The 23,739-nt window shown below is 32.1% G+C and overlaps 1 protein-coding gene across 1 annotated transcript; it reads right to left on the bottom strand.

The window, feature by feature from the left end:
* Positions 1-7,712: 7,712 nt before the first annotated feature.
* On the bottom strand, positions 7,713-23,051 carry LOC126781911 (proton channel OtopLc-like). Its single transcript, XM_050507033.1, has 15 exons — positions 22,899-23,051; positions 22,209-22,376; positions 17,690-17,762; positions 17,341-17,406; positions 16,483-16,633; positions 15,998-16,103; positions 15,423-15,572; positions 14,290-14,443; positions 12,655-12,851; positions 12,201-12,360; positions 11,506-11,637; positions 10,923-11,019; positions 10,402-10,557; positions 9,699-9,948; positions 7,713-8,935 (listed from the first exon to the last, which is right to left on the bottom strand). The coding sequence occupies exons 1-15, from the start codon at positions 23,049-23,051 to the stop codon at positions 8,615-8,617; spliced, it is 2,334 nt and encodes a 777-aa protein (XP_050362990.1). The 3' UTR covers positions 7,713-8,614.
* Positions 23,052-23,739: the final 688 nt, after the last annotated feature.

Here is a 23,739-nt window from a genome sequence, read left to right as displayed (position 1 = left end):
TTTTTAATGGTGATGATGCTGTCTTAAAATTGTCTGAAACTAAATATAAAAAATTTGTTTATTTTTCATTATTAAAGCATAAGAAAACTGAAAATATCTATGAATAACAAAAAAAATCGAAAATCGTATTCGCGTATTGTATAGCCGCGATTATCAGTGGGAATCGGGTCGTACGGGGACCAGGCGCGATTCTCTCACTCGAGAGATCACCTGAAAGTGTACCACTTAATAACTCACATCCTCTCTCGGTTCACTGGGCATTCGTTGGATCGTCACATATCTCTAAATATGACCGGCGGAGCGTGGCGCGCTACACCGTTCGGATTAAGCGCATGCCATCGCTCGCGCTTTCACAACAACCATGCTTAAAATCTATAATATTAAATGTAATATTAAATAAAATTATAAGATATAAGAAGTTTGAAATGTAATTTTATTAGAACTCTACGAGCTACGACAGTTCTATAAAATGAAATAACAATTCTGAAACGAAGTAAGTTGTTATTTTCTTGAAATTATTGCAAACATTCGTCTGGCGCAATAAAAAAGTTTTTTCCTTGTAACAAATAAATAATAACCTAAAAATGATAGAAATCTGCTGCATTTTTCCCTAGATTATTGCATAATGTTTCCTTAACAAGAACAAACTACGTGGAACTATTGAAGAGTTTAATAATATTCATTGGGTTCGGGCAATTTTCCGGACGAACGGCGACGCGTCTTTGATCAGCTCCGACTAGCCCGAGAAGTCAAATTGACGAAGTAACTATAGCTTAACAAGTCCTTAGAGGTGTATAATTTGATTTATTTGTATTCCCAAGATTATAATAATTTTAAATTTGTTTAAAAAATATTATAAGCTTGTCATTTTTACTAAGTAAAAATCGCCTAATGAACGAACGATTCCGTCTCCAATTGTTTTCAAGTCGATATTTTTAATTCAATAATTCAAAGTGGTGAATGCTCATTGAATAAATCATATAGCTTCAAGTTTGAGGATTAAGAGTAGGGTGCAAGTAATTATGTACGGCACAGTGATCACACTTGTAATCTATTGGGTGAAAATTTTGCTTAGAAAATAAGTATGTGCAGTTGACAATTCATTGACTTTGTTTCCACAATAACAATCTTACTTCTCTAGTCAGTTTAGAAATAATAAGACATAATTAGTCATATTTTTGTAAACTGCAAATCATTTTACGGAATATAAACAGAAAAGGGAAAACTGCTTTTAACATATTTTTAGATAAGAAAACATATTATAACTCAATTTTGGTCAAACATTTTTCCCTGTTCAGTATTCTTCGTGACATATTGAATTTATTTCAGTAAATGACAATTTTGATAAAATAAACTAGCGTGAGGTTGAAAATTGGATTTTTACTATATTATTTATTTACCTATACATAGATTTATATAACGTGTCAAAACAAATCTCTTCAATTGGTACGTTATGATTAATTATACTAATTTAATTTTGAAGTTTGGAGCTATTTTGGAAATTGAAAGAACGTTAGGCAATTTTATTTATAATTTTTATCAAAAGCTATTCAGATAAATGTAAAAAAACAAATACAAGTAGAGGCGGTAATTAAGCGTTTCTCGACAGACTGAATGATCACTTACCTTCAAGGCATGTCGAATATAGAGCGGATCAATTGGTTTTTCGTGTCAATCTTAGATCCTAAGTGTTTGTAGGAAACTACTCACAGAGCAATAAGAGTGGTCAATATTGCGAATGTATTTGCTTCCGATGGAAAGTATAAAAACAAAATACGCTAACGTTGAAATACCTATAGATTTATGAGTAACACAGCCTTATTCGAAACTTTTATTTAATACCGAAAACACACAATTGCCGTGAAAATATTTAATTTTTATAATATTATTTTTATTATGAAAACGATTTTTATCGCGTGTGTTGCAGATGGGTAACAAAGCGCGTGTGTGCATGTCACGGGTCGCGGGGGCGATGTTGTCGCGCCCTTCCGGTGCGCGGGCGCAGCTGAAGCGCCCACCGTGACCAACTATATGTACCATGCTCTGATAAATAGAATTTTAACACAAGTTAGTGATATCACTATTGAGTTAGTAGTTTTCATTTTAGAACAAAATTAAAACCAAATATCATTTGATAAAAGTATAAGTAAGTTCTTCTAGGTAGGTACATATATATATATAGGTACCACTAATTAACTGTACCTTATCTTATGATCAAATTCGGCAAATTCAGCAAAATGTTTGCAATTCAACAGAAATATCTATCCAGTAACAGCCTATTAATGTCCCACTGTTGATCTGTGGCAGAATATATGTGGTTTATTTGAAGGTGCGTCAATACGGATTGGTGGATACTCTTACAGTTGTGGCAAATTTTATTTGACATATGCAGGTTTATTCACGATGGTTATCTTTCACTATCGAGCACGAGGTAATTTATAAAACTACTCAGTGATGTTTGCCCTTAAATTCGAAATCTCGCCTCCTTAAATATAGCGTTAGTGTATAATGATGTTTCGATTTAACAATTATGAGAAACAAAATTAAAAGGATTATTCTACAGATTAATTAGCTGATATAGCTCACAGGAATTGCTTTTATGATGCAATTAATGGATACAGTTTAAGTGTTGTGAAAAACAAACGGTGTATTAATTTAATAGTGACATGCTAATGGAGGGCAGCCTGAGCTTTTGCTTTAAAATGTTTTAATTACAAAATATATATTGTTCCTGGAAAATACTGATAAGTTGAAAATACATTTTACCTTTCAACCTTTTAAACGGGCAAATGGAGTTCGTATCAAAGTGATTTTCAATTTCCCATACGTAAAGTAAAACAATATTAATTGTTTTTTAGTGGTTGGTTCACTTTAATAAAAATAGAAGTATTAATGCTTATCTTTAAATTTTAATGTCAACAAAACATTACAAAAAAGACTATGATTGATCTTATTTGCATGATCTATAAATAAATATGTGTTCGTAATTATAGATTTCGAAATATGTAATATATTGGTATGATTTTAACTCACTCTCATAATCCGATGCGACGTAAATTATATCCAGCATAAAAGTGTTTAGGAGCAGTACCGAAAAAAGCCGAGATAGCCCAGTGGCAAGAACGCGTGAATCTTAACCGATGATCGTGGGTTCAAACCCGGGCAAGCAGCACTGAATTTTCATGTGCTTACTTTGTGATTATACTTCATCTCGTGCTTTATGGTGAAGGAAAACATCGTGAGGAAACCTGCATGTGTCTAATTTCACTGAAATTCTGCCACATGTGTATTCCACCAACCCGCATTGAAGCAGCGTGGTGGAATAAGCTCCAAACCTTCTCCTCAAAAAGGGAGAGGAGGCCTTTAGCCCAGCAGTGGGACATTCACAGGCTGTTACGGGTTACGGCAGTACCGACGGCTTTACGTGTTTTGCTCTTAAGGTACGAGAATATAAATACTGCCGATTTCCAGTCTCCAAACTATTGAGCATTTCTCGACGGAAAACCTAATATTTTTCAAAGATTTCACTTAGAATTCAAAATCTTGGGATCTGCGGCCTTATAAGTTACACATTAGACTAATGGTTCAGTTAAATCAATCTGACCATATGTTAAATATTTTATACAGCGGCTTATGAATACAATTTGAAACGAAGGCCTTCTCTATGAACCGCAATTTCAAGACGTTTGTGTAAACAATAGTTATGTTAAGTGGATAGACAATCCACACGGTAGTATGCGAAAGCGATCCCGTGGCGCTCCACGTTAAGACGGAAAGGGTACCGCTGATTTTTTAGTGGGTATTCCGAACTCGGGGCGCACTCGGCGCTTTGGACACCGGCGACACTGTTCCCGTGGGGGAAATGCGTAAGGAGTTTTTCCAGCATTAAAAAAAAAGTGGATAGACAATGGTGTATCGAAATTATAGAAAAAAAATGGGAAAAATCAATGCACTTCAGCTTATGGGTTTCGTTGGATAAGAATGGAAAAACTCAAAATAACTGCTTAAGTTAACATATATAGTCGTAAAAAGTGTCTTTCCTCACTTTAACTTCCACGTATCGTGAAAAATTCTGAAAGAAGTATAGGGAAATAATATTTTCCTTTTTTATATGCAGCTAATGGTTCACCAGCGAATTCGACCGTGACATAATCAAAAATCCAGTTAAACGGGATATGTTAATTATGATATATTTTAGCTGTGATAAAGTTTGAAGAAGCAACAAATAATCAAAACACATACGACCTTTTATATTTATGATATAAAATAGTCAGATTAAACAAAACTATTCAACGTACTGAAAACATTATTTATAATTAATAATCCTATCATCTCTTTGTAAGCGATTTTCGGTGTTTCCTTTTGGGAATAAAATTACTAAGTTACTCGCATTTTCGCACTCTGGAGCACGCAACATAAAACTGTTCATATGAGCGCAGTCATCACTTAAACCAATGCCGGTCATATTTGTGGACTAGTCTTGAGACTTATTGATTGTCATGGCGAAGCACACATTAAGAGGGAACTATATCCTTTGAAATTCGAAAGAATATTCTGATAGATGATATTCAAGAGGATGAAAACTCAGGAATTTTCAAAAATCTTTTCTTAGTGCGTGTTTTCGTTATAAAATGCATTAACTGTCAAAATTTCAAGTTCCTAATTCTTGCGGTTTAGGCTTTGCGTTGATGAGTCATTAATATGTGTAAAAGATAATAACATAATGATTGCAATCCACTTTTTAAAGGAAAAACTAATATATAATTTACCCCTCAAATAAAGCGTACAGCTTGTGTTAGTAGTGCGGACGACAATAGCCCATGGAATCTGGATCGAACCAGCGATATTTTCATCAATAAGCGACCTTAAACCATTGACTTTGAATTTGAATGACATGATTTTTAGTCAACATGAAAACATATGTAGGTGATAACCTAATTATGCCTTTTTTCAATTTCTATGGTGTATTCATTCTTCGATATCATCGCTGATTGTAAGGTCATTTTATTTAAATTAAAAAAATAATAATTTTAACATGATAACAAAAAAAAACCAGTGGTTTAAATCCCTAATCTACAGTTAAGATTTAGGCGTTCTAACAAACGTCCATTTTGCCCATTGAATGGTGTGTGTGTATATTGTTTTATACTTAAAAACTATATATAATATAATATAAATAAAAACTAATATAAGCAGATTTGCAAAATACAACTAAAATGAAGATAATTTAGATATATTTAATTATTATAATAATATGTGTATTAGCTTGCAAATATTTCATTTAGGCGCGTAACGCATAAAATATGTTTTGTACGTCGTAAATTCAGTTTATAATACAGTTCGCTTTTTGTTCATAGAGATATGAAAAAATGTGGGCAAGATTTTATTATAGAATATATTTTGGTCCGCAGTGCTTTTACTAAACGTATTTCAAAAACGTTTTGTCACGTGTTCATGAAAAAAGAAATGATAAATAAATAATAATTATTGCTTTGATTATATTGTGATTAAATCATTCTTGTTCCTAGTTTGGACTGCACCAAAATATCATTTATATATTATATAAAATATCTTATAAACGATAATTTGGCTTAAACAACATACCTACAATTGTTGCTTCGATTGTTTGGACACAGTTAAATATATATTCAGAAATATGCTACATTTCAGCATTAGGTAAGCAATTTTAGCAGGATAACATATCATGGGAAGTTACTTGATTGAGAAATTTAGTGAAGAAACGATATTATTTCATTATTTTGTACTACATCAATTTATTATAAATTTTAGTTGCCGAAATATCAAGTTCCAAAACTACCACTTAAATTGATCGATCAAATTCGTCATTCAAAAATACTGCCAAAGTGAGATCGTTGGAGCATTTGAACACCTTTTATCTGACTCTATTCACGTGATCAAATTTCGTCAATTCAACGTAGTGGTTATGTAGAGAAGATCGGAAACAATTAGACAACTGTGGCATTGGTCAGCCGAGCGCATATCCGTACTGGCGTTCTGCCCTAGTGATACATTGAACCTCTCTCGCAAACGCATTCTTCGCATACCTTATAGTGTTTGTAATTAAGTCCAATTTTGAATAACAATGACACATTTTGAAAAATCGCGGAATATTTGTCTCTGGTATTTAAGCGAGGAAACATAATATTTGAGTGCGCGTTTTTTATGATTTTCAACTGCAATATTAAGGCTTCAGTTGAGATGCAGATTTTGTAATATAGACAATGTCAAGTTATTTTAAAATAGAACATTAATACTTTGTATATTCGAGTTCCATTTTGAAGGTTGAGTAAGTGAGTGCAATGATAGATAAAAGAGACATGACATCTCAAATCATACTCAGCAATGCATTGATAGCGTAAGGAATAATTCATATTTTTTATACCAGCAATGACTATGGTAACCACTTTCCGTCATATGACCAATTTGCCATCTGTCTTTGTGCTACAAATTAGAAGCAAACATCATACGTTTATACACTCGTATAATAACAAAATCCAGTTTAAATCTAGAAAATATTAATAAAACCCCATTGTAAATTTATACATCGAGATTAAAGTATCACTATTGCACAGCTGAAGTGGTCCAAAAGTATTGACTTTTAACGGTAAATTAAAATAGAGCAAAGTAACTTTGTTAATAAATTGTATCGGCTAGTAGATAGGATGTATGTCCCGAGGTTGTTGCAGTAACTAGTTTGTATCTCGACTGCTTCGCTAAGTGCGTCCTGCCGGACCGGCCGAGTACTTAACCTAATATTCGGTAATTGCATTAAAGGGCAGCAGAATTAATTAACTGCCTCTTGGAGTTGGTTAGCTAAGACGCAGTACTGATACGTGCTTTGTGTTCAACATAACCATGTGTATACCGCCATGCAATGCATGCATATATATGTCATATGCATGCATGTATATCGCCATATTTTATCTTACTATATTTGTTATTATATTTATTGTTTACTTGGTGGTAGGGCTGTGTATGAGTCCATCTAGGTCGCTACGACTCACTCATCATATATTATACCGCCATACAGCAATACTTAGTATTTTTGTGTTCCGGCTTGAACAGTGGGTGAGGCAGTTACATGTAGAAAATGGTTAATATTTCTTACAATGCGAATGTCTATGTTACCACTATTTATATTATAAAAAATCACTTTTGGCTGTGTAACTTTAATAAAAAAAAACAAATTCTAAAATGTATAGAATATAGTATAACATACACGAGCATACTACTAGGCCCTTAACGATAAATTCGGTTTTGAAATCTTCAAAAAATCTATAAAAAAACAATTTAAATTGTTTATAAAAATAGCTGCATAGAAAGTATATATATATATATATATATATACTTTCACATCACTAGCAACCTTAGTTTGACAGTTGTCATTCAAATCAAGGTGTACTTTAAGAACTAAGATATTTTATACGTGAAATTGGCAGAATATTTTGCGTCCAAATAGCGTAGATACACGCCAGAAAAGGAAAAAAAAAAGGACTAAGATGTTGTATTCCTTTTGACTGTATATACACACACAATAACACTGACAATCTGATCCCTTAAGCTCAGACACAGCACATATTATTGATATTTGGTGTTAGATATAATTAAAGAGTTATCCACTCTTTGGTAGGTCAGGAATAATAGGACTCAAAGCCCTAACACCAGGCCATAATGTAATGAAAATAAAGAAATATAAATGCAGATAGTTTATTTAATTAGTTATGGTTAGGCATTGCAAAAAAAACCAATTTCCTACGAAACGGGACCAATTTGACTATTATTGTTTTGTACATATTCCAATAAGCATTTTATTATATTATTCTATGACTTCCTATAGTAACATTAAACTTAGACCCCTAACTTTATTGTACATTTGTACACTTTGACAGTACTTACATTTAACTAATTTTATTATCATAAATAGTCTTTATAAAAGATAACTCTTATTATTAGCTTTGTATTACAACTAAAGCGACCGCTTGTAAACGTCCCACTGCTGGATAAGAGACTTTACTCCTCATATAGAAGATTTGGCGCTTATTACACTACGTTGCTCTAATGTAAAAATTCAGTGGTCATTGCCCGGATTTGAATCCGCCATCTTTGTTAAGATCCACGTGTTCCATTCCCTAGACAATCTGGAGGATCTCAGTACTACAAGCGATTAATATTAAATGTACGTATTTACTTATATAATATTATCCTTTAACTACATACATTCTATGTAACATGACAACATTCTCTTTTTTTGTTTCATAATTTAACAATATTTTATATAACTTCATCTTTTTGACGACAAAAAATAATATTATTAGATACTTAATATTGCAAGAAACATACGAATTAATTAATTTAAACATTTTTATAAACATCGTATGATTAATTTCTACAAATATTTAGAATTATTTATATAAACTAGCAATAAGTTATCAGTTAATTTTTAAGCAAAGTTAAAAATGTGATAGTTTTGAAGTTTTATCTGTCCGCTTGTAAGCGATAACGATTACATCTGTTAATTTGAATTATTTAGTCAACTTCGGTGAAAAGTCTTAAAAGCGAATATCTATTGCGTAGTAAATAAATTGCAGTTCTATCAGTGACTAGAGCCAGGTTTATAAGCAGCATCCCAAATATCAGCGAAGCAGACGCTGGAGTGAAATCTATAGAACATGATGAGAGGTAAGCTTATATGTCCCAAGATACTCCAAAGCACCTTGCCATAGAATTCGTATCTCTCGTCGAGACTTTCTGGTGACTTGTAAGAGAAAGTATTGAACAGCCACATCGATACGTTAGCGATTAGAAGGAACATGAGCACTTCTCTTCCGGGCTTGGTTCGTCTCAGTTTCCGACTGTTACTGCAACGACGTAGACCGTCAACTAACAACGCAGTTTGGAAGATGACTTGAACAACCTGCAATTGATAATAATATATTCCTAGACATCGTACAATTTATAAAATTATTATTCAAAGAAATATTTTATATGACATAATAAATATATTATTGTTAATTTTGATTTTAAAAGGGATGCTGCACATCACTCATCTTCTTGTACATCCTTAAACACATTGGCTAGTTAAAAGGTTTATTATAGTAGCGTAAACAGAAATAAATACGATAATACAGGTTATTTTTTTGTGTGTCATATTTGCCGAGAAAGTCCAAGCGCGGCGACGGCCTGTATAGTCGGAAAGAATGATCTGCACTAGGCCTTGCCGGCCCGCAAGATGTCTTTTCAAGGCTCGTTTAAATGAACCCAGGTTATAAGATGAGGGGAACACGTGATCTGGTAAAAAAATCCATTTTTTGGAAGAGCGGCAAAGAAAGGGGATATTAAATTTCTTCGTGCGCAATGGAATTGATGTCACAATTAGACTGTTACATCGAGAGCCAGCACGCGTAGACTTGTGAAGGAAGTGGGAAGAGGGAATGGAAGTGTTTTTGGGATTAGACAAAAGTGTCACACTGAAAATGAATGTTTATATTATTTTCTTTCCGCCAGCGAAATGTACACACGATATGAATAAACAGCTATTATGCATGGTTTCACCCGCTTTAAACTTTCTGCTCCGCTTTTTTGTGATTTTTATATAATTTTTAAACTTTCTCGATGAACTTTCTGACGCAAGTTTTTTTTTAACAATATCTTCACCTTATAACATTAGTTTCACTTACCATTACAACGACGTCAATTGTCTTCACGATATTCAAAATATTAACAGTAGCCACCATTGAGAATACAGTTTCCATAAAGAAGGCTGGTAGACATATGAAAAGCAGAATGTCATCCAAGAGTGAGATCGGATGCTCATTGATGTCCAACTTTCTCGTTTGGTTGTATGCGATTATTACTGCCAAAAGCATAACTACGTGTAGGCTTAGCTTTGTGCAGGCATTGAGCATGTAACCCAGTTCAAAAAAGTCTCTGAAAATATAATAAAATGTTTAAAAAAAATAACGTTTGTTGTTACACAAAATACTGTTTACTTGATTGCAGGGCTTTATGTAAGTTTGAGTTGGTACCACATACTCATCACATATTTTATATCAGTAATACTTAGTATTGTTGTATTTTGGCTTAAAGATTTAGTGAGCCTGTTTAACTTCAGGCACAAGAGACATAACATCTCAGTTCCCAAGATAGGTAGCGCATTGACGATTTAAAGTATGGTTACGCTAGAGTCTATGGGCGGTGGTGACCACATACCATCAGATGACCAACTTACCGGTTTGGCATACCATAAAAATGACTAAAGAAATTTTTCAGAATCCGTAGATTAATCAAACATCATGGGTTCAAATCCGACCTCTGACGTAAGCGCCACTGACTTTTCATGTGCTGCAAAGTGGCTATTCCAAGATTTTGAATATAATTTACCCTCCAACACTGCCGAAGACGAATCCAAGTATGAGTACCCCAGCCGTTATGACAGTCAATATGATGCCTAGAAAGAGACCTTTGTTGGAAGCGTGACAGTCCGCGTAAATAACGATGTTGCTCGTATAGTCATTTTCCTCACTTGCTGTGGGGATTCTGGAAATTAATTTTAGTTAAAAATTCATTGAAATAAAAGACTTTTATCGTTATCTGTCCATTGTAAGATGTTTTTTATTGATATACATTATCCCGAATAAAATAATGCGTAAGTGTGTTTTTATTTTATTTTTCTTTCTCAAACCAGCAACAGAAAAACAAATCGTCAAAACAGAAGACCGCTTAGAAATAGTTTATTGATCGAAGAGTGATAGGTAATTTATATCCAAGAATAAAAAGACAGCACATGCTAAAATTTTCAATTGTTTATACGATTTCTTATGTATGTGTGTATATGTATATGCATGAGTGTTGGCGTGTATGTTTGATTGGTTGGATGTATTTGTGTGTATATGTGTACGTACTTGCATATAGTTTGGTTATCTTCTAAGCTAGAGGTACTCTCGGAGTCTTCGTTTGAACAAGTTCCAATATGGCTCCAGATTATGTAGTATACAGCAACTATAAATAACAGTCATTTTTATTCGTTATTGTGACATTGGTACAAGAAAACTCAACGTTTCATAGTTGTGGACCTTTTTAAACCATAATTATAGAAATTATAAAAAATATATTTATATTTTTGTCATCGATGTTTTAAAAGAAATATTACAAATTAAATCAGATTTATAAGACATTAGCTTGCTTATAAGAGCAACAATTTTCCAGTATATATTACGTATAACAAAAACTTTTTCGAAGATCGTAGTTTCCAATCTGGGCAAGCTAGTTTTCATGTGCATGTAAATGAAAACATCAAGAGAAAACCACAAAAAACACACGTATGGCAGAATTTCTTCTAACGCAGTCAGTGTGTCCCGACGCTTACGGGCTGTATTTTTTTTTATTTTTTGTTTCTAATTTCACAAAGTCAAATAAGATAGGCCTATAAATTATATAATATTTAAATATTCATTATCATACAATGAAAACTATTTTGTTACTTACCAATGAGAATGTTGAATTCAACGCCGAAAGGATACAAGTAAGGTGAAAAATTTTCTACAATAGACGTGATAGCGGGTGCTCCTTTACAATTTTCATTGTAAAGATCATTTATATCCCAAAATGATTGTTGTTCTACAAACAAAATTGAATAAAATTGTTTCAGATTTGTATAAAAATAATTATCAAAATTTTGTGTATGTCATCGAACCTAGCAGTAAGTAATAAAAATTCGAGATAGTAGGCCGATGAAATATTGTGAACGGAGCATTTAGCTTGCAATATCGCTGCACTGACCATAACTTGCAAGTATATATATGTTTAAGTTAATACAAAATTGTGTGTGATTTATTGTTACTCAAATGCTATATTAGGTCTCTCTTCGGAAGATGCCTATTACAGCATTTACGAGTAGGTACATTACGGACAAGCAGACCATAGACTTTACTATAGATTTAGTAAGGTTAAAACTGTTGATCCTATCAAATACTTTAATCTAGAGCGAATGTCGATGCCATGATATTCATAATACTTGTGTTAAGTTACAATCTCGCTATAATTAATTATTACACATTGCAATTATAAACTTAAATACTTCTAAACCTTATGAGTCTCTACACACAACTGAATAAATAACGTAATCGATGCATACATATACTTTTAAAAACAACATGATTTTTTTTTTTTATTATACTTACGATCTCCTACGAAGAGCGACGTCTCATCTTCTGTTGTCCGATTACCATACTTAGTGCCTACATATATACTCAAGGCTAGAACGGTTTCGCGGACAATTGTGGATATCCAGAAGCAGATACTACTTCCAATCATGTGCATAAAACCGAAGTGGGCTAGACTCTGGAGTAAATAGAAAAACGGTTCGAAATATTTACGTTGTAAGCTTATAAAATTTATAAAGGAGAGCACTGTCGCCTGAAATACACTTTTTACCTTGCTCAGACACAATAGGCGTGGCTGTATCCTTATTAATGTAATGTTATTTGTTATTATAATTGTTCTGTCTTGGCAAAGCAATAAAGTGTATTATTATTGTTAATTAAGTGTATCATATACAAAATAAAATTATTGTGCTTTTGATTACTTTGCCACACAGGAATTATTAATTAATATGTATATATAAGTGATCCATACCTGCGCTCTCATTACATGAACGTTTGAATATTTAAATATGAAGTAGAGTTGAAGAAAACAGTAAAGCGGATTTGCCACATCGAGAATCACTTGCATTATGTCGATGCAGTCTTGATTATCAATATTATCGTCGAAGTAATAGCTGATTTGTACGGTTATTAGCAAAACTGAGTGTATTAAGTGACCTAACGCGAAACCTGTAATGAAATAACTTTAAATGCAAACTAAAGCGGCATCACTACAATATGCAAATAATAGTTTATCCTATAGTAATTATATGAAAACATTACAAATGAATAATTATTAAAATAAACGTAAGGGTGATTGTTTTTTTATTACGGATGCATTCACATCGAGAGCTTCTTTATCGCCGTAAATTGCATCTTGGATTTATAAATTGTGTATTTAATTTTATATACAATATAATAAAATGAAACAGTGTCAAGAACAAAAACAATTATGCTGTATTTATAAATAAAGTTGCAAAATAGTTGATGATTAGGTACATGCTTTATTTCATCTCTGTACTGTATCTTTCGAAAATAGCTAGGCGGATGGGCCATTTGACGGTAAATGGTCACCACTGTCATAGACATCGGCGCTGTTAGAAATATTAATCTCTATCTTATACATCGCCAATGCACCACCTTATGAACTAAGATGTTACGTCATTTATGCCTGTAGTTTAATTGGATCACTCAACCTTCAAATCGCAATACAACAATATTTAGTATTGCTGTTTAGAACATTTAATACTTTTATTATATTAACGTAAACTAGTATAATAAAAGTTAGCACTAAAATTTGTGTGTACGGTTCGTTTGAACTGGCTTAAAATGCAGTTACATGATTTGATCCCGATATACACAACAACAGCAGTGGTATTCTGTAAGAAATCACTTCATTACTCTTGATATTGACAGCCGACTTATGTATATTGTATACTTTTCTAACGCGTGTTCTTGAAGGGTTATGTTATAACATTATACTGGTCAATACGACAATGGTAGACGATTATTATGGTCAATGTCATATTTGTCACCTTCTGACATTTCACGACCGATTATTGCGATGAAACCCGAATTTTGTCTTACCGAATAGCTCTACTGATGTTTAATAAATGCATACGAGGGAAGGAAAAAAGACAAAAATATTGAATTAAAGCGACGGACTTCTAATTTGTTTCATAATTTAAAAGATTAGAACAATATTTCCACCTGTATTAAGTGGAAAAATGATTAAAAACTTACTATCTCGATCTGCTAGTCAAATCAAATTACCATTCTATTCCGCGGACTTTTAGACCTACCCTTGTAAGAAGAAGAATCTATTTGCTGCCCAAGGTAGTTGATTTTATAATGTGATATAGTAGCAAAACATATAAAATGATATAAGAGATTAATACTCATTATTATTAGCATAAGATATAAACCAATATATTGAATATATCCGAAAATAATTTTAATATAAGTGATTTCATAAATCATGTGTACATTTATAAATAGAATCGTCATTTCAAGTTTTATCATAGAGTTATAAATATTTTATGCATAATTTAGATTACTAGAACTAGATTAGTATTGTCAGAATCGTACTTATGAGTATTTTGTTTAATAAAACTGAAGGTAAACTGACCAGCGGCTCCTAGTTTAAGATAAAAGCTGCCCGAGTGTCGTCCATGACTGAAACAGTAGTTGTGTTTGAGAGGGATTAATAGTGCGGGAGGGATAACTTGCGATATAGTACTCTGTGGTGTGCGATCGCCCGGAATGTTGTTGCCGTACTCATCCTGGAATTTCAAGATATTTATTTAATAGGAATCTCCAAAAGTCGGTTGTACACAAATATATACCAATGTATATCCATGAGTTGAGGACGTTTAGTGATTAGAACACGTGTATAGTAAACGAGAATTGCGGATTCAATATATTTAATTTTAAGAATTTTTTTTGTGCTTTATATATGTTTTTCATTCTAATCGGTCAGTGAAGGAAAACATTGTAAAGAACTCCTACACGTGTCAGTCGAAAATTTACAAGATGTGTATCCTTGTATTAGAGTTGCGTGGTGGAATTCTTCAAAAGAGAAGAAAAGAATCCTCAAAAAGGAAACTATAAATTGGCAGCAAGACATATATAGGCTAATAGTTTACTTATGTAATGTGGAGTGACAGATTTCTTAGCGGGCTATCTAGGCTGAAAATGTGATAGCAAATTTAGTTAAGCGGTTTTTTTCGCGGCCTCCTATTTTATATTGTTATATACAAAAACTACAGTAAAGTAGATTCCGTTTAATTTTATCTTTAAATAAACGTTTGCAAAAAATTCGTTATGTTAGGCTTACGTTTACGGTCGATTCCTTTAAAGTTTATTTTGAAAATGTTAATTTTGATTTTGAAAATGTGTTAAAACGTCAATATTCCGATTAAATATTGAGTGTCGATTGAAAAATCGGCACTTAACCTGATAAAAGCTGTAGTTATTGTTATTACTTTATATCACGTACGGAACTTTATTATAAATGTGTTGTTAAGCCCACGACTTTGTTTGCGTGGACGTTGAATATCAGTTGGAAACAGAAATATCAATCCTTTCATTTTCGGGTTCCGGGTTAAAAAGTATTATTTATTTTGTAACATTGTATAAGCTATATCCATTCCGTTTCAGTAGTGTCTACGCGTTACGTCATCCGTGACCAACAGACGGAACATATTTTTAATAATTGTATTTTCGGTGTTTATAACGTAGACAACTTGTAGTGATCCTCACCTCTTGTTTCCTAAAGAACTCTTGTAATCTTTTATTATGAAGTCCTTTAATTCTTTCATTCTTAAGAGCCTTTAACTTGTATGTATTTATGTCTATTATTAAAAATAATTGATACACAAAGCCAATACCAAGTAATATGATTGAGAAAATCTGAAATAAATAAAAAAGTTTTAATATTATTTAATATTACTTATTGTTTTGAAAGGCATTAAACCAGCAATAGTAAATGTCAGCAAGCCAGCAATAGTATAGAGTTGAGTTGGCCCAGTGATTAGAATACTTGAATCTTTACTTATTGGTAGGGCTTTGAGCAAGACGGTCTGGTTAGGTACCACCCACTTATCAGATATTTTACATCAAAATAGAAATATTTTGTATTGATGTTTTCCGGTTTGACTAAGCGATAATAACAGTGTCTAGGTTGGCGGCGCACCGAGTGTAATTAGCTTAGTTAATTAGCTAATTTTGAAACCACTGTTGTTATGATCGAATAGATCTGTCAGTACAGAGATTGGCAATAGAAGCTAAAAAACAGTGCCTATTAATTTATTATTATTATTAAGTATTTTATTTACCGGTGACAGTGGTAAGTCGATAAATATATCAGATACGTAGAATATTAGCCCAAGAGTCACCAACAAAACTGCGTACATACAGCTCAAAATCAATGTGAAGTATTTGCTGAAAAAAGTATATATAATTGAAAAATCAAAAACAAATCTTTGAAAATTTATAAATATAGTCTTTGGGTATTTTTTATCATTCAAGTTTTTTTAGTTGGACCTTTCTAATTCTCCATTTTGAATCCTCCTATTCTCTTATCCTTTAAGTCCTCTTATTAGCTATAAGCCTACATCTCATGGTCCTGGGTTCGAATTATGGGCCGTACCAATAAAAAGTTATTGGATTCATCACTATAATATCTCCTGTGAGAATGGCCGACGCTGTCAGGAACGATACAGGGAACACAATTGGCATGATAGTCTGATTAAAAAAAACATTTTAATTTTTCATAAGTAGTGGTATAAGCAGATAAATGATTTTGTTAATGTCGAGTTACCTTGTAAGTCGAGCGTTTTCCTCGGGACTCGTCGGCGGCGGTGCCTGAGTTTCCACGGAGCGAATGGATTGCGCGTCCATAGTGGCTACTGATCGCTTACGCGGAGTCATTCCACCGCGCATATCGATTGGAGTTTGTAGGCGATAACTATCTGAAAATTAATGGTTTTAAAACTATGACTGACTGTTTTCTTTGTTCAGAGATCGCTGCGCTAACGTTAACCCCTTTTTAAATTTGATATCTATAGTTCGTAATGAAGTTACTTTTATGTATAACAAAAGGTATTTGTATTGTAATTACAATTAAAATTACAAATAAAATGAAAGGCAAACATATTTGTTATTCTAGCAAATTCCACTCTCTGTCGTCGTCTTCCCTCGTCTGGGTAGGTACCACCCACTCATCAGATATTCAACCGGAAAACAACAGTACTTGGTATTGTTGTGTTCCGGTTTGAAGGGTAAGTGAGCCAGTGTTAGTTGGGGACCACTTAAGATCAGATGGCCCATTTGCTCATCCACCTATACTATAAAAAAATATCAATAATAATAGCGAGCGAATGAACGTTATAAAAGTCGATTTACTTTAGCGCCATCTAATGGCGAGTTACCACAAAGTGGATACTATAAAAACCTATTAATTAAAAAAAACATATATGTGTCAAATTTCATGATCAATTCGAAGGCATTGTAGCCGACCAAATTGGTTTTCGGACATCTATGTCTCGACCAACCCACATTTGAGCAGTGTGGTGGTTCTATGCCTCCTCCACTAAAGAGTAAAATGTACAGGATCTTACTTTTATGTAAAGTTTAAAAAGTTATTTTTTAAAAAGGTAATTTAAATGTTATTACTTACTCATCGATTTAAGATCTCCATTTCGGTAATTACTATTGTACGACAGCGGGCTCGGGGTGTTCTCAGCTATATCGGTATCAAAATTGAAAATATGTTAATAACCGTTTTAACTATTTTGCATTAGTGTATTATATAACACTGACTTTCCTAAATCAAGTAGTATTATGTTATATAAGTTAAATTTCACAGTTATTGTCTTATATTATATAACTTTAGTAAAAAAAATACAGTAATAATAAGAATCTTATAATAACATCAAAGATCTATATATTAATAAAATAAAAATAAAATGATGTTTGACTAATATAAATTAATTAATCAATGTGTTAATTAAAATTGTAATACTAACTCATCGGCGTAGGTGGAAACGAATAATCTTCACGGTTTGTAAGAATGAGCTTCGGCAATCTGTCCTCGGAGTCCTGTAAAAAAGAAGTCCATTAGCCTTTACGGTTATTGTGTTTATATAAACTGAAAGTGTATTCCGATACACGGTACACACGTGGAGTTCGTATTTTTACCGTAAATCGGAACCTAAAAAAATCATGCGTGAACATCGAAAGCCGAACAAAATCGGATTAATAACTTCATTAGTCGCTTGTTTCTCTCGATCGACACCACCCCGTATTTCACTATAATCCCATTACAGTGTTCCACGTTCTCGAAACAAAATTTTTGGCCGTTCGATTTCAGCAAAAGGCTGAACGATGACGTCCATTAATTTCGACCAATCAAAACTCAAACACAATTCACATAATTTTACTTCGACATTTACGTTTATATCCATAAATAAGATAAAACAGTATTTTTGTTTATATGTTGAAGTCGATTACGTATATTCGTCTACGTGTATCAGTTTTGTAACTTTTTTTTGTAGCCACATTAAAATAATTACTTTGAGAAAAAGTGTGATATACAAACCATCTAGTGATATACAAATCAGTCTTCAAACATCTTGCTTATCATCGTAAATCATTATGGCATCATCAACTAATATAACATTTTATAGAGATAGTTTTATTGTAATCTTTTTAATTTTATGATATCAATTAACCGTCATGCGCTTGCATTAGACAAGTATCTATTATTAAAAAGAACCTAAATATTTTAATTTAATATTAAGACTAATGCTATTTTGTGTTTCTGTTAGTTCGATAGTTTTTTGATAAAATGTGTAATAACTAAATCGTACACATGCACATTTTTAGGCACTAAAAATTGATATTGAAACTCAAAATGTATCTTTAGTGTTTATTTATTATTAAGTGTAATAATCATTGAAACATGACTTTTATTATTATTTTGAATGATATGTATATATTTTTCGTAATATTATAAACGTGGCATAACCACGTTGTTAATTATATTATTAAAAATTCGCATTACTCGCCATCGTACAATAATAGTAACCTATCCATAGACATAATAAATCAAGAGGAATAAACAACGACTCATACTGCGATTATCGGCGCTTATCGCGATACTCAATTAAAATTTGATATGTAAGACGGACGCCAGCGACGCTATTAATGAACATTTCTATTGAGTATTTATGACATGGCCAGTTAACAGGCGCTGTGTATAATAAAAAAAATAAAGAGATTGAATTTTCATTAGGCGAGGCGTTGGGGCGGCACGATGTGTCCGCAGTCGGTATTTACAGCGGGGTAGCGAGGGTGTAGGGCGAGGGTGGCGAGCGGCTGGACTCAAAAGGTTTACAGTTGGCTGCGCGAGAGTGACCCGCCTCACAAACACGGGCCGCGTTCGCCGCTCTTTACTATGGAATTGAGCCGCTCGCGACAAATCCTTCGTATTTTATTTGTGTCGTAAACTATCCTTTAATTATTTGTTAACTTCACCTGGTAAAAAAAATAACGTAATACTGAGGTTTTGTTATGAAATATATTGTATTTCAAAATATAACATTTAAAGAAAAAAATATGGTTCTTACATATTATATTGTGGTAAGATCCTTAATGTAACGGATCATACAAATATTACCTGTTCATAAATAGACAATTTAAATGAATCTCTTACAAAGCCACGTCCATATCATTCTCATGGAAAAATTATTACAACCCATTGCGTCCATATATATGAATTCGCTGTTTAAACAACGGACGATGCTTAAAATAAATTTACTTACTTTGAAAAAACGACAAAATAACACGTTAAAAATATTTGTAATAAGAATATCATTATTTGCGATATCTGAAGAATTTCAACCATGATAATACTTACTGTACTTACTAGTTAATAAATTATGTATAGTCATAATTAATTAAGATCGATTTTTAAATTTTATTGATAAGTTTTTTCGATTGTGCCTTTGAATGTTTGCTACAGTTGAATTAAATACACATTTTTAGTGCAATATAAGTTTGACAAGTGTAATTGACGTCATAGAATTTGTTATTTACAAAACATTTTTTTTAAAAACTAGTCATTCTTTCTCACAATTCCGTCCGGTAGTTTATACGAGAATACTCAGACTACCTTTATAGCAAATTTCAAACAAAGTATATCATTTTTAGTATTAGTTTGATAAGGAAATAAAAAAACAGTAATAGTATGACTTTATGCTATATTTTTTACCTGTATCACATCCCAGAGATACATGTACTTTAAAATTATTTAATTCATTTCAAAGTTCTTCAAGAAGAGTAATTAAAACTCATTTACGCGGACTTACAAGTCATATAATGGGCTTATTGTGACTTACGCGAGTTTTCTTAAATAAAATTATGATACATTTTTTAACCATTACACAGGCTTAGTATGATTGTAAATTGAACTCCTGCTAGTATTTATAACAAGCGAAATTAAACTAAAATAGAAATATTAATAAATAGCAGTATGGAAGGATTCGTTTTACATTTGATTTATTATTTAACTCAAGGATAAATTTTATGCTTAAATTTTATATTAAAATTTTATACTAATGAATTCATTTTGATTTGAACTTTTCTTTAAACTATACGTTAAGGCTAATCAATGTAATGTTTGATTAAAGTACTATTAAGAAAAATCATTTTAATTCGACCCATACAAATCACAGAAAAATTTAGTTTTATTTACAACCAACGATAAATGGCGAAATGATATGCACCCATCTTCTTCAGCTTCTTTAAAATGCCTGTTTTAATAAATTAAGAAAATATTTGATGTGATTAAGGAAATCGGATGTTATCTGGTAGTATTATAATCGAGATTAAAATGTTACGTAAGCTGATTTTTACTAAGATTAAACATATTTCCTTTAGCACGGCTTAATACATTGCTCAGCCGCCTGATTTATTAATAATTAGTTTTGTGGAAATTACAATTATTATCAAAAAAATAATTGCGATACATAATCGATCGTTAGATAAATATGTTACTTTGTTATCGATGTAATTACGTTTATTGTCAAAACGTCATGTTTCAATACTTTTAAAAATAAAAATGACGCCTTTTTTATTCTGGCGGATAATTAGCCTAGTTACCTACTAGATACGCTAGTTAAGCATTAAATATTATGTCAATGACATAATTGCCTTAGGCTTTAAGGTGTCAGTAAAATAATAAAAAAATACATTAAAAACATTAAAAACATAAACAAAAATTGTTATTTTTCGTTTCAACCGTATCGATACCCTATAATGTAGTAACGATGTTTTTTTTTTTTTTTGATTTATTTTGTTGCTGTTTAGCGTATATTTGCCGGTATTTACTGAGCTTGTTATAGAGCGATAATTATAAAAGTTTTGTAGGGCATACAGGCTTACGTTTAGCTCAGACTTAAATAACTGTATTATAATTTTCCTTTTACAAATTTAATACAAATAAATTATTTAGTCGTATATTACTATAGTATAATATTAGGAGTATAAATGTATAAATTAACCAGAAAAAGACTCATTTTAGTTTCTTGATTTTTATTTATAGTGGAATATATGCTATGAATTGTCTAACTTGTTGTTTATTAGATTGGAAACACAGACTTTTTGTCACGTGCTGATTAGCTCAGTAATACATAGGAAACTTCAGAATCATAAATGATTATCAGTATTTAATCCCTTGTCTTGAAATTAATCCATTAAGTAGCTCAGTAATAAAATATTAGACTTGTCATTTTGTTACTAATTTAATTAAAAATATAGTATAGTTATTAAAACAAATAAATTTATCTGAAAATTATTTTAAAAAAGTTAAAATTTAATTAAGTTTATTCTTTGTAAATTAGTAGGATTAGTTTTTGGCGGGTATTCCCATAGCTTTACAGAAGGTTAATTTTATAGATTAGGAAGGCGGACGAGCATATGGGCCACCTGATGATAAGTGGTCACCAATGCGTATAGACGTTGGCATTGTAAGAAATATTAACTACCACTTACATAGCCAATGTACCTTGGTGGTACATTCATACAATCTTGGGAACTAAGATGTTATGTCCCTTGTGCCTGTAATTACACTGGCTCCACTCACCCTTCAAACCGGAAAACAAGAATACGAAGTACTGTTGTTTTGCGGTAGAATATTTGATGAGTGGGTGGTACCTACCCAGACGAGCTTGCACAAAGCCCTACTACCAGTATTATACTACTAGCTGTACAAGGCCATGGGTAATTCGGATGATAACGCACATAACAATAAATTAGTACCTACCTAACGCATAAATAATTATTCAAATACCCAAAGATTTAAAGAAGCTTAAGCCATTTAAGTAACGAAATAGAACACATGCAATTAACATCTTAGAATATGACGTGATTTAGGTTATTAAAATATTTTTTAGAAATATTTACATATGCATTTTTAATTGATAATAGGGTATTAATTAATATCTATTATCAATTAAAAATTAAATTATTTTAAGTTAAGCTTACAGTTCTTTCGAGATCAGCGTACATGACGCTGCGCGGCGGTCGACGCCGGCGACCAGCGGCGGCGGTCATCAAGTTGCCAGCACCAGGCCCCGGCTGTGACATCGTCCGCCTACGTTCAGGAATATCTTCATCCTGAGGTGACGTGGCATTCACCGAAGAATTGTGTACCTTTATGATGTGTGTAAATAATATATTTGTTTGTTTTTTTTCTTTTGTTTGTGTGTTAAACACATATTAAATACGCTTCAAATATTTAATATGTACAATATATCAAACTACTATTTTATCTTTACAAAATACTTTCGGTCTTTTAAAATGCATAACTTTTTAAAGCCAAAGGGGAAAACATTAACGATGCACCAATAAAACAGGCCCACTTGTAAATGGCAAGCTCTGCCGTGGAAAATCCCTAACGTAAATTTTGTCATGTAACTGAATTGGAATACGAGCTGCACGCTGAATTGTCTAGTTTAGAGAAACTTAAAAAAAGAAAAGAGAACTGAGGTCTAGTTGTTTATGCCACGTATGCATCGCTAAACATTCCTTTTGGGTATTTCCCGTATGTACTGAATATTGACTAGATTGAAGCGATTATTTTAATCAAAATATATCGTAAGACAAATACAATTTGATGCAACATTATTATTTTTTAATATTTAAATAATATTTTAATCACGTAGAGCTACTTACTCCAGGATCGTTCGTATTATCTGATGTGTCCCCTTGGTTTTCTTCATTAAACTTCTCCAAGGAGGTTTCCGAGTGAAACTTTTTGTCACCTAGGTTGTTCCTATTCACAATATCTTCTAACATTTCTTTCCTAGCTGCGTTCGAATAAGCCATTTCACTAATTATTTCTAATTCACTACAATGTTTCAAATTTCCTTTCAAGAGAAAACACAATTAAAGTATCATATTCACAGTACGTTTGAATTACAAAGGCGTGCCCTTTGTAAACAATCAATCGTGCGATTCAGATCGCAAATGAAATGAAAAAATATAATCCTGGTTATCTCCTTATCATTCAAGATATATCTGTTATAAAGGCGTAATTACCGTATCGATTACTCCGTTTCACTTCCTCCATATTTTTTTACTATTTCTTATTATAAATCTTAATTATTAATGCAAAAAAAAATATTATATTGTCAAATTTAAGAAAAATAACTTTAGATATCAACGGAAATATAGAATTATATGATGTCGATGACAATCAGATAGGTACTTGTTGAATACTACAATAAGTTAATGATATGAACATCGCCTTATGATTGTAATCAAATTAATTAGGTAGATAATACTAATAAACATTCGCGACTGCAGCTATTCTGCGTAAAAACAAAGAAACGGAACAGCTCAACGTATACTTTTATGCCATTTGCTATCAAAAGCAATTATTATTAATAAATTAAAGATACGGGGACGAACCATAGTTTCATTATCGCATTACGCCAACTATTACTCGGAACGCTTAATTGTTTAGTTCCGATTTTGATTAAAAGTTGACGTAATGTTTAGACTTTTAGAGCAC

This window comes from Nymphalis io, chromosome 4 (genome assembly GCF_905147045.1).
Source record: "Nymphalis io chromosome 4, ilAglIoxx1.1, whole genome shotgun sequence".
Lineage (NCBI taxonomy): Eukaryota > Metazoa > Arthropoda > Insecta > Lepidoptera > Nymphalidae > Nymphalis > Nymphalis io.
The sequence above is the reverse complement of the archived record's forward strand: the minus strand, read 5'-3'. Positions and strand labels throughout refer to the sequence as shown.

Coding starts and splice junctions, on each gene's coding strand:
- LOC126781911 (XM_050507033.1), bottom strand. CDS start 23,051: ATGGCTTATTCGAACGCAGCTAGGAAAGAAATGTTAGAAGATATTGTG. Junction 16,634..17,340: donor TGGAGATCTTAAATCGATGA/GTAAGTAATAAC, acceptor ATTAATTTTCAG/ATAGTTATCGCCTACAAACT. Junction 16,104..16,482: donor GAAAACGCTCGACTTACAAG/GTAACTCGACAT, acceptor TACTTTTTTCAG/CAAATACTTCACATTGATTT.